The 12,923-nt window shown below is 31.2% G+C and overlaps 1 protein-coding gene across 1 annotated transcript; it reads left to right on the forward strand.

The window, feature by feature from the left end:
* On the forward strand, nucleotides 3,311–5,842 carry LOC105171616. Its single transcript, XM_011092780.2, has 3 exons — nucleotides 3,311–4,302; nucleotides 4,410–4,602; nucleotides 4,963–5,842. The coding sequence occupies exons 1-3, from the start codon at nucleotides 3,901–3,903 to the stop codon at nucleotides 5,532–5,534; spliced, it is 1,167 nt and encodes a 388-aa protein (XP_011091082.1). The 5' UTR covers nucleotides 3,311–3,900; the 3' UTR covers nucleotides 5,535–5,842.

Raw genomic sequence — 12,923 nt, forward strand, 5'->3', positions numbered from 1 at the left:
TGTGTGAAGGATTTAAATTGGTTAGGGCCCTCCCGACACAAATTTTCATGAAGCCATTAACGTTACAAATGTCACAAAAGGTAAAATAAAAAGCAAAGAATTCTTAAAATTAATTAATAAGGAGCCCATGTTCCCAAAAGTATTCAAAAAGATATTACAAAGATAATTCAATAATTTCAAGACATCATTAAAAAGATATATCATCAAAACTCTTGTCTCATAAAAGTTGAAGACATCATTGAAAGGAATATATATATCTTAAAAATAAAAACCTTTTCTTTTTTAAAAAAAAAGAAAATAAATTCTCAATTTGGAGGTTGATTTTCTTTAAATAGAGAGAGTGGGAGAAAGAGAGAGAAATGACGATGGGTTATTTACTATTTTATTTCACATTATTCAATATTTTTGAATGATGATTATTTTTTTCTTTTGTGATATAAAACAAATAAAAGATACCCAAATAATATGAATACTTCGAGCACGCGATTAGTAGTTCTTCCCACCTATAACGTATTTGAATTATTAATTTGATTATAAATATAATATGTCAAATTATTCGGTAAAAGTTTTTTAAAAAATTATACAAGCTCTCAAAATAAGACTTTAGATTTCTGTAAGCTTCTTAACCAAAAAAAAAAAAAAAAATCTATTTTATTTTAAAATTTGCAGAATTTAAATATTTAGATTTGTTAACTAAGGCAATTAAGTAAACTTAACCATCATTTTCGGTAAAACTGTGGGTGTGATTATATGTATGTATAGGACCATGTCATAAACCCATCATCAATTACACATAAAATTTGACCTCTCTTTAGGTTGTACTTAATTATGAATATTAATTTATTTAGCTATGGATTGTGTTTATGTGTAGAGAAATTAGTCACTATCTGGTCCATATATGGGCACTTCATCTTTGGTAATTTAGCCATTTCAACAATATATGTATATATATATATATATATATATATTATTTATTTTGCAATTGAATTCAAAATTATGCATGTAGAATCAAACATGTCGAACAGCAACTTTGTATACTTTGATTCAAGATCGACTTTTTTTTTTAATTATAATATGCAATTTATTATGTTATTCAGTGCATTTAAATTTAAAGATTGATTTCAATATATTAATAATTCAAATCAACAAATACATTCAAATAAGAGAAATAAACAAAAAACTATTGTAGAAGTAGGCATATACCCAAATTCGTGGGACTCGACCCACGCTCGACGTTTTGATTGTTAGAGAACAATAAGAATAAGAAAGATACCCTTAAGATATAATACATTTGTATTACACGGAGAAAGAGAAGAGATGATCAAAGTATACTCTTTAAGGCAAACACACCCTTAAAGAGTAGCAGATAGCCTTTATTTTGATTGGTTTGGGTTTTGGAAGCTTGCATCAAATTTCCCATGTGGACCATCTTAAAAGTTAGGAGTCTTGTTCATAAATCTTGAAACATCCATAAACTTGAACAGTAACATGTTATCCTTAGAGTACGATGTATCATGATGAAATAAAGGGTGCATTGTTATTGTCCTTAAAAGTTATTGTTGGTGAAGTCCCAAAAGAAATTACAATATTTGTCTGTAACTGTAGAGCTATTTTTTTTTTTTCTATGGTCTTCGAGAATATGTAATACTAACGTTTAATATATCATCATAAATATATACATATATTTATGTATATCATACTTTATACGTTCGACTTGTCTTGTTTTACCTAATTTTATTGATGTCATTTGTCGAAAACTTTTTCATAATTCCGAGGCAATTAAGAGCTTGGATTTAGGTTGAAATGTTAAACACCTATGTGTGTATTTAATGTTTGGGATTGAAACAATCTATAAATCTTGGACTTTTTGCTTTGTTCTAAAGTTGATGTAATTAATTCCCCCGAGCGTGTAAAGGATTAGGGGACTTGTTTTCATTCTTTTTGACTATGATTGCACTTTGAAGATTATCAATACTAAAAAACGAGGTAGGAAAACAGGCAAACCAAACACTGTACTTAACCGCGGGCGAGGGGCATTCTTACTATGAGAAATTAGAAACAATTTCAACTCTTCTAATACTAGAAGAAAAATCAAAATATTGCCATTCTTGCCAAGTGTTTGCAAAAACTTCTGTTTTTTAGAGAAATAATTTTTATATAAAAAAATTATAGTAAAATTAAAGTCAGTAGTATTTATGAGAAAATTGAAAAACAGATAAAAACTAAATTGAGTAGTGTTTGAAGAAAAAAAAAACACTTCTGAAACAAGTTTAATTGATTAAAAATTATTTTGTCCTTATATTAAAGAGATACTATTTTTGCTTAATATTTGCACTTGTCTTTTGTTAATAATAATTATTTTTTTCAAAATAATAAATTTTATTTCAATTAGTATATTTCCTTGATCTTGCAACTCGCCAATGTGGGACTATTTTGCCTACGTCATCAGTCCCCCAGACGAGGGGTTTGGAAGGTGCACATGGCCTTGTTCCCACATACAGCGCCAAATGATGCAGATAGCGACTCGATCAATGTCCAGTTCATTCTGTTAGCCTCCATTAGGTTCTTCATTCAACTTTTATGGTGAACTGACCAAATATCATTTTGCATTATGAATTATAATTTTATATACTTTTAGAAAAATTTAAGATATTTTTACGGGAATATAATTAATATTCTCTATACATTATTTATTTTACCCATCCTCAATTTTTTTATATTTTTAGTACTATTCAAAAAAAAATTATAGGAATAAAGTAGTAATATCGACCACATCGTTTAGGTGTTGCATAGTTATTTTTCATTTGGAAGGGGAATTCAACTAGAAAATATATGTAATTATACTAATTTTTGAAGGTGCTAGTTGTAATTTACCTTTTATTTTATTATTTTTAGTTATATCAATGTATTAAATGAGTTTATGAATTATTAAATTTATTAAAATATTAATGTGATCATTATAATACAAAAAGATAAAAGAATGATGGAGAATGGTTGAATCAAAAACAATGAAGATGCATGTATTTAACATGTTGATTGATTTTTTCCATTAAATCAAATAAATGCAGGATTCATCTCAAGAAAAAGAAAAGAAATAAAGAGAAGATGAGAACCCAAAAAGAAAAAGGAAAAGAGATTTGCATAAAGGACACGTGTCAAGATCAGTGCAGTTAAGCTTATGAGAATGAAACAATCGTTTGCAGCTGATTACAGCCCGGATTTCAGGGTAATCCATGCCACGCGAGACTCCACGTGGCAGTCTGTCCTGGTCAGCAAGGGTGGGTTCCTATATAAACCCCTCTCAGTCATTTCTACCTCGCATGAATCGAAAAAAAACTCTCCAGAAAAGAAGGGGTAAAAGAGCAATCAAATGGAAAAATAGAGACTTCACACGCCAAAACAGCTTCCATACTAGTATCTCACCGCCGGCAATGGAGCTTCGCCGGAAAATGAAAATTCCGGCATCTGAAAGTTTCGTGTCCTTTTCTTGTAAATACAATGCTCCTGCTTCCTTTCATCACCGTCACGTTTTTCACGAAAAACCATAACCGATAGCTAAGAATATCAGGGTTTTTTTTTTTTTTTTTAATTTTTGGTGGAGACAGAAAGAGCGAATTTTGTCTTTGTAGCTTCTCTCAGAGTGAAATTTTGTTCTGATCTTTTTGGTGTTTGTGGGGAAATGTTGGTGGCTGGATGATGTGAGGATGAACTAATGTGTGGGAGAATTTGATATTCTAATTTTGGGTGACGTTTTCTGTTTACTGGAGTTGAAAGTTTTGGAAGTATAGTTTGTAATTTTTTCGAGTGTAGTGGTTTTCTAAGAGCTCCGTGAATTTAATTCAGCTGGCTGAAGAAGAGAGAGTGTAATTAGGTCTTCCACAAGAGTTGTTCTGTAAAAAAATGCCTTTCCCGATGAGAATTCAGCCGATCGATTCGATCCGAAGCGACGTTGTCAAGCCGCCCGTGAAATCTCGGCTGAAACGGCTTTTTGACCGTCCGTTCAACGGTGTTCTAAAAATTTCATCGGCTGAAAAGCCGGTCGGCGGAGGAGAAAAGGATGGTGTTGCCACGGCGACGGTGGCTGAGTTTGAGCCGAGCTCGGTTTGTTTAGATAAAATGGTTCAGAATTTTATTGAAGACAACAATGAGAAACAGTCCACCACCGCCGCGGCGAAGTGCGGTCGGAACCGATGCAATTGCTTTAACGGGAACAGCAACGACAGCTCCGACGACGAGCTCGATTTCTTCTCGGACTCAGTATCGGCTAATTCTTCTTTTAGTGACCCCTCCGATACTCTCAAGGTAAGGAATTTTCACTTTTGCTTTTTCTGTTTCTCATGGAGTTACGTTCTTCTCTTTTGGTTTAATGTATTTTGGTTAATCTTGTGATTTGGGTGTTTTGAATGTAGAGTTTGATACCGTGCGCGAGTGTGGCGGAGAGAAATCTATTAGCAGACACTTCGAAAATCGTCGAAAAGAACAACAAAACTTGCAAAGGAAAAGACGATTTGAGGAAAATCGTCACCGATGGTCTGATAGCTCTTGGTTATAACGCCTCTCTTTGTAAATCCAAATGGGAAAAGTCTTCCTCCATTCCAGCTGGTAACTCTCAACTCTACTTGCTACTTGTTGTGTGCAAATATGTTGTATTCGTGTTGATGTTGTTATTTCTGTCCGCTTTTTTTGTGAAATTACGGTTCCAAATTTGGTATTTTTTTGTCGTTCACGAGTTCCGGATATTATTAAACCTCTACATAAGCTGAAGTGAGTTTTGATGGTTTGATTTCAATAAAGTCCCATCTTCTCATCAAAATGAAATCAAGAAACCTGATGACTAATTAATTGGTGAAATTCATACTCATGAATGCATCAGAATCTAAAATCATACCAAACTAAATTCCTTTCTTTAAAGAATAAATAATTCGTCATCTGAAAATTTATGGGCTCTCTCTCAATCTGTAGGTGAGTACGAATACATTGATGTGATCGTAGAAGGCGAAAGGGTTTTAATCGACGTGGATTTCCGATCGGAGTTCGAAATCGCCCGATCCACGAGCAGCTACAAGGCGATTCTGCAGTCTTTGCCATATATTTTCGTCGGAAAATCTGATCGGCTTCTTCAGATCGTTTCCATTGCGTCGGAGGCCGCTCGGCAGAGCCTCAAAAAGAAAGGCATGCACATCGCGCCTTGGCGTAAATCTGAATACATGAAATCCAAATGGCTCAGCCCCCACACCCGCATCACACAGCTGAAACCAACAAACCCAGCCCATGAAGACGCCGTTGTGGAGACCACGGAACCCAAGCCCGAACCCGAACCCGAACCCGAGAATCAAGTCTTGGAGTGTGAAGTTGGAGAATTAGATTTGATTTTCGGTGAGAAGACGAACTCTGAGGAACCCAAATCTCCGGCGAAGGAGGAGGTCCCTCCGTCGATGACATGGCAGCTGCCGGCGGTGAGGCCGAAGAGTCTGGAAAGGGGAAATAAAGTGGTGGTCACCGGATTAGCTTCTCTCCTCAAAGAAAAACTCTGAGAAAAGAAAAAAGAAATTTTTGTTTTCTTTTTTCTTTTTCTATTTTTTTTTCCAGAAGTTTCTAACTTCTTTTTCTAAAACAATTTCACTTAATTACATAATGCAATATATAGATCTCCGTATACATCTAAGTCGGAGTTGAAATAGAGAAATGATTTGATGGGAGGGATTTTGGTTTTCTTTCTCTTTTCTTTTTTCCTTTATACCCCTTCTTTTTTATGCAGAAGGGTCATGTAAAAAGCCCCAAAAAAGAAAAGGTCTCTGGACCCTCATTTTGTAATAATAAAATAAATTAAATATTTTGCCAATTCCTTCCTTTTTCTTTTTCGAGCAAATTTTAATCAAGACAAGGTTTAATCAAATTAAATTAATTATATTTTAGGTATAATTAATTTTAATTTGATTAAAGAATGAATTTTTTTTGGGGTAATAATTTACATAAATTTATTTAATCTGAAATTAATATAATATTGAAATAAAATAATTGAGAAAAGGGAGATGATATATGTGATTGTTTCCTAGTGAGGAAACAGAAGGGATATGTGGGTTCTGGGGAGATTAAAATTCATAGGGAAAAGTGTAAAAATGTGATAGAAAAATGGAGGGCAGGCGTGGGGGTGATGAGATGAGAAATGGGAGATGAAGGGGCTCGTGCCATCTGGGGCGGCGTGAAGGGCAGATAGATAGTTGAGTGTGGTGGGTCATTTGAATAACGTGATATTCTCTTTTTCTGGGTCTCTCCCAATCTCATTTTCTATTTATCTTTCTCGTTTTCTGGTTAAGTTTCTTTGGAGTTGGGAAAGTTGTAGGGCGTTTTTCGTATGAGTTTCCACTCCTAAACCATCCTCCTCATTTTTGTCCTTTTTTTTTTTTAAAATTAGGTTTTCATGCCACGTTAATTTTACATACATATAATTAAATAATTAAAAGATGAATCAGTCTGATAATTTAATTTCATATATATAATTATTATTTATAGAGCAGACCTCATATTACTGAGTTCTGAGATTACATTTAAGTTACATTAATGTTTTTTATTATTTGTGTTAAATTACATATTGATATCTTGAAAATTGAAGAATGAAGTAATCAATCTCTTCACTCTAACCAAAAACTTGAGATTAGAAGTGAATGGTATTAAAATTAGAAACGTGAATGTAACTGTAATAGCCCAATGTTACATTATTAATGAGCTTTAATTGATGCCAAGAAAAATTAGAAATTGGAGTTTATGACCAAAGGGAAATAAATAATCATAAAATTTACTCTGTTTTCATTGGGGGGAAGGTTCCAGACCTTTGGACAAGTGTCAAGTGATTTTCACTCTACCTCCTCAAACTATCAATACCCCCATCATTTTTACCACCTACATTTTCCACAGTAAAAAATAAAGTAACCATTTACCCTGAGATTGACTCAAAACCTCTAGTGATTGAATCTCCCACCCCCACCCCTTTACCACCTAAAACAGGATTTCATATCTCTGATTTTCCTTTTCTCCTCCCAAACGCTATTTTACAAGCAAGAAAGAGAAGATAGACAGTAGAAATAAAAACATTTGAACTGCCTGCATTTTTAATGATTATGAATTAAATATTATGATAAATAATTATTATTAATTATGATTAGATAAAATTGATACAAAAATTTAGTTTATCCATCATAAAAAGTGTTTTTTTGTTACGATTAAGAGTCATGATAAATATTTTAATAGTACTTACAAAAATCACGACCAACAAACATTGTGCAGCTGTGATTAATGAATATTTACGATGGTATTTATTTTTAGTCATGGAAACTATGGATAATTAAATGTTATAATTCTTTTGGTTTGACCAACGTAGCAATTATCTCTGAGCATGATCATAGAAGTTTCATATTATTGTTAAATATTCAATTTGAATCATAATTATTATTGAATCAATGAGATTATCCACTGTATACTGTGACCTAATAATAAAGGTTGACCATTGTCACATATTTGATGTGCACCTGAACGTTTTACCAGAATATTGAAATGTAACTAAACGTTTCAACATGTCAGGGCTTTAGCTCTTGACAAGTTAATAATGAATTTATTGTTGGGATCGAAACTGCTACACAAGTTCAAACGCATTCCGCCTCGTGGAGATCATAGTCGTATTCGAATGCAATATAAATCAAAATCACTTTCTATAATCAAATTATGAATAAAGTTTCATACTTTAAATTAATTAAATCTCATAGATGGTCCAAACACAATGTAGATGACTGCTATGAAAGCTCGTGAACTCCAATTTTTTTTCTTCGCATTTTACTTTGTGGGGTGTGGGCTTTTTACTTTGACCAGACAAGAGGGAGTGGGGCAGTGAAATTTTTGCAGATAATTATAAATAAAAACAAAATTGGAAAACTATTCACACGTGGTGGATGTGCATTGGGAGTGGTAAAAAAAAGATTAAAATTTAGAGGTCCCAAGCAAAGAATATTGACTTTCTTGGGTTTGTACACTATTGACCGTTTGTTGGCTTGCACTCATAGGATAAGAATTTCATCTGCTGACAAATACTTTTTTTTAAAAAAATATTAATAAATTATAATTCATCTCAACACGTTAAATAGTTTATCAATATAACTAATAGTAATAAATAAATTATAATAACTCAAATAAAATAAAACACATAAAGTGAGATGAAATACCTACAACATTTAGTGGAACTCAAATTCATAATTTCGAACGTGTTTATAAAATTTCAATCTTAGCCTTAATCACATCACGAGACGAAACCATCATTTTAAATAAACATAATTCTAAAGTTCATAGATTTGGGAGTCTCCGACTTCTGAAACTGTCGTTAGTAAAACCTTTCAAATCAACAATTATATAAGGAAGTATCGGCGTATTATTTTATTTAATATAAAATAATATGGATTATAGTATTTTAATATGATGTTCTATATTATAATATTTTCAGAGATGAGGAGAAGTGTGAGCTACTAAAGCCAGGTTTGTGTTCGGATCTGTTCATCTTTTAAGACAAGTGATTATTGGACTTTTTTTTTTCTTTTTTAAGAGATACGTAGAACATGGTCGGAAAGAAATATACCTCATTACTTGTAAAGTTAAATCACATCAAAATAGAAATTATATGGGATTATATATTAGCAATTCACACGTACATTTCTTGTAAAAATTCTCTATTTATACCTAATCTTTTTTAGTTCTGATTTTGATGAAAAATATTAATATTGGCATGAATTACACAAATTTTCAGTTTATCTCATTTAACATTTTCACGTAATAATTTTGTACTTAAAAGAAAAATAATTATAATAACGTCGACCTCACTCTCTTTCTGTATATATTTATTACGTTTATCTCTTTATAAATAGAAAAATATAAATGAAAATATTAAATGAGGGGTAGGATCCAAAATTTTTATGTAATTTTTTGCTATTATAAGCATTTTTTGTCCAAACTTTAATGACATTACTCTAGTGTAAATAGAGAATTTTTGAAGAAAGTGTAAGTGTAACTACTCTTAATTTACCTATAATATAGATGGCAAAGTGCAAAAAGGGAATAGTTAAACAGTAAAATATAATTTAGGATAAAATACACTTTGTCCCCTGAACTATTTTTGATGTAATATTTACCCCCTAAATTGTTTAATATAATACTTACCCCCTATAGTTAAATTTTTGAACAATATTACCCTTACACTATAGATATATATAGTTCAAAGAGTTTCTTTTTTGAATAATTTTGTATTTTAAGTTTAATTGAAAAAATATCTTTTAATTAGAACAAAGTAATAAATAATTAGTGAGTTAAATAATTTGAATTTGATAATATTTTACAAACTCAAAGTTAAGTAATGAATTAGTATAATAAACACACACAAAAATTATTAATTTGAAAATAAAATTAAGTTATTAACTGTTTATTCTTTTAAATAAAAATGATTAATGACATATATGTTTTTTGAATATATTTTCTTTTAAAAACATGATAAAATATTTATATTTATTTATTTTTTCCTACAAATATTTAACTTTTAGTTAAGCATATATATTCGTCAATTTCTTTTAAAAAATATATATGAGTTGTTGGTTATATTATATATGTAATGTGTAAAATGCTAAAATATATTGAAGAATAATGTAATTATTCAAAGTATGAGAGGTATTTTTGTCCAACCAACGAGGTAAATATTACATTTTTTAATTTACAACATGTATTTTATCCTATAATTTATTCTTAATTTAAAAACAAATAACTAACTCATTAAGATTTTTAAAAAAGAATTAATCGAGTTTAAAAGAAAGAAAAACTTATAAATTCTTAAAATCTATTTTTTAAAATTTATAAGCTCATTTTCTAAATTATTCATCAAATAATTTACAATAGCTCATAATCTCATCGAAACATCCTTTTAATTATATTATATCGAATGAAACATATAATAAATTTCATTTTGTGTTTAAGATATTATTTACTCTTTCATTTTAAATAATATATCAATCATATAATAAATATAATACGTATACTATATAATTCGATTAGGTATAATCGAATCGTGTTGGAACTAAAATTGCCCTTTTCTTGGTAACAATAAAGCTGCTTAAGTGACTAACAATCACTATTTTACTCCATGCTACAACTTTTTGTCCCCCAATTTAGATGACTCTGTTTGTGTACATTATTCCTCTCAAGCATATTCCATGGATATTTTCCATCAAATTTATACATGATCCAATCAGGGCGCTACTCAAACCACCCTGGTCAGGAACTTGCTCTCTCCACACCTTTACTTTCCATTATCCCAAAAAAGGAAATATTTAAAATAAAATAAAGAAATTCTGACACCAAATTAGAATAGGGCATGTTGGTCATGTAAAGCTTCTGAAATCTAAATTATCCGGACCAGCAATTGGCTAATGCCACACCCCCAGATCTGCTGCCATATTGGATGATCACACTATCAAACTAGCATGTAATAAAATATTTTAATATTATTGTTACAGTGGGTTAATAGTTAAATCATTAATTCTGCACTTTAATGTAATGAACTTCAATGTTACTGGTAATGTAGAGCTCGTCAAATTATATGAATACTACTGTGGGGTTATCTTATAACCGTAGATGTATAAAAAGTTCGATGTCTTTTGTAACTTACAAAATAGGTCAATTCTTAGAATTTATTTATATAATATATTAAATATATACAATATGATGTGTTTTAGGAATGGCTGTTCGTGGATTTAGAATAGAGTAAGTAATATTATCAGGTTGTGTATTTAAAAAAAATCAAAATCTTCTAAGCACAATTAGTAATTGGCCCAAGTGCGATTTTTACCCAAAGGTGCAATACTACAAGTCTTTTAATTGAAATACACGAATGCAATATCAGTACCTGCTCTTCAATCGGTTACAATTAGCTATGCGCCCAATATGCCTATGATGTAGCACCGAACGGACTATTAGCTAGTGTATATCATCTTACCTGAATAGAGTATGGTATGGAGCAACTAGAAGAGGTATGCATAAAAGTATTTGCCTCAAGGAGGAATTTTGAATCAAATTATAGATCTTATGGTATATCTCAGTATTGAGGATGATACCAAAAATATGTATTTGTTTATAAAACTCTCCTGGAGGATGGGTAAAACTGTATCAAGGCAGGCGTAGATCGATGAATAGGAAATATTGTACGAGTAACTACAGGATCTAAATTATCGATCGGCTCTTCAAGCACGTTGAAAAGGGGAGAAATCACTATCTAGTATAGACCTCTATCTCCTCATTTGATCTAATCCATATCCCCTTTCCCGATTATTGCTGTAAAACAAGAGTTTTGACTAGGGGTTGTCGAAAATAAATTCTTTCTTTTTGCCCATTTTTCTATAAGAGTTTAATTATCCATATTTACACTTTTTTTATTCGGGTTGTTTCCACCCGATCATGATCCAATTTAAATTCAGGTATATATGAACTCATAATCACTATTTGATTAATTTTAGTGTCTATAGTTCATGTGAAATCATACAATTCAGAAATTTTACAGTACTAGCCCTTTACGCTCTAGGTACAACTTTGATTACATACTATTTTCTTATAATCTTCACGATCTCTCATATACGTCTCCACTAGTTTAGGCGTCGGAAAATTACAATCAAATTCTTCTTGTTGTTGTTTTTATTATTTCTTGCTTTGCAAGTTATGTATCGGAGAAGGCTGATCTAAGAATATTTTGGATCTTTCATATTTGAATTTAACCTAAACTAACCTTTTCTTTTTTTGTCCTTTTAATTTCGTATACAGATAAATTTGATGGTTGGATAATGTTTAGCTCAATAAAATGGAACTTGATAGATGGGTGGGGTTACGGTGATTACCAATTAATGAGCATTGAAATTTGTAATTGGGGATAGTTATGAATTGATGTAATATTTTGTAATGATTAAAAAAGATATTCATAGTGAATAATTATTAATGATGAATGGGAACATCTTTTTTGTATCTGCATTATATTTGAAGAAATTTTATAATATATGTGTGTGCACAATGATTGTGGTGGGGCTGATGTAATCCATTATGTTGTCATAGACAGGGTGGGGTGGGCCCAGTTCACAGACTTATCAGTACTAAAAATTACAGGGCGTAGGGTCATTCTCTCTCTTATCTCTAAGTTTTTAATCTTTAAAATTGATTGGGGGTGGGGGTGGGACCCCCTCCTAAAGCAAATAATAAAAGCAATCGCCCAAAGTTTGACAATAATAATACCTTACAGAAAGCAACCCTCCACCTACCCTTTGTTCCTCTCTCTCTCTCTCTAGCAATGAGAGAGAGAGAGAAGTATGGTGTAGGGTGTATGGTGTATGGTGTATGTGGTGGTTATTGGAATTGAGATTGCTTGTGAAGTGTAAATTTGATTTTAACAAGCAGAGGGAGAGGGCTTTGCCAACCCCACAAGAAACCCAGGGGGGCTATACCTTATTAAAAGATGTGGGCCGTGATACCATGCTCACACCCTCACGGTAACAACCACGGCCGTCCACTCTGCTTACTTTAATTTCTATCAGATGGATACAATTTTCTATTTACAAAATAGATAACGTAACAATTTTTTTTACAGTATATCCTAAATTGAAGAGAATATGAAATAAAATTTTAAATAAAAAATCCAATCCATAATATTGGAATATCAAAGTTGTGAATTTTAACTGAGTTTTGGATTATAGCCTTGCCTTATGGAGGAGTTAAAATACGAAAAATCATTGTCTATATCAAACTTAATTATATAATACCTAGTTTAAAGTTTAATGTAATTTACTCATGCGATATTGCAAATGAATAAATTAATTTTTATAAAAAAAAAAGAATTTTTATCCCCATTTTTTTTTTAA

The sequence above is a fragment of the Sesamum indicum genome, linkage group LG10 (assembly GCF_000512975.1).
Source record: "Sesamum indicum cultivar Zhongzhi No. 13 linkage group LG10, S_indicum_v1.0, whole genome shotgun sequence".
Classification (NCBI taxonomy): Eukaryota; Viridiplantae; Streptophyta; class Magnoliopsida; order Lamiales; family Pedaliaceae; genus Sesamum; species Sesamum indicum.

What these genes read in the sequence shown, in the direction of transcription:
- LOC105171616 (XM_011092780.2), top strand. Translation starts at nt 3,901, where the DNA reads ATGCCTTTCCCGATGAGAATTCAGCCGATCGATTCGATCCGAAGCGAC. An exon ending in ACCCCTCCGATACTCTCAAG is followed by an intron (nt 4,303 to 4,409) that starts GTAAGGAATTTT and finishes TTTTGAATGTAG; the next exon opens with AGTTTGATACCGTGCGCGAG. An exon ending in GTCTTCCTCCATTCCAGCTG is followed by an intron (nt 4,603 to 4,962) that starts GTAACTCTCAAC and finishes CTCAATCTGTAG; the next exon opens with GTGAGTACGAATACATTGAT.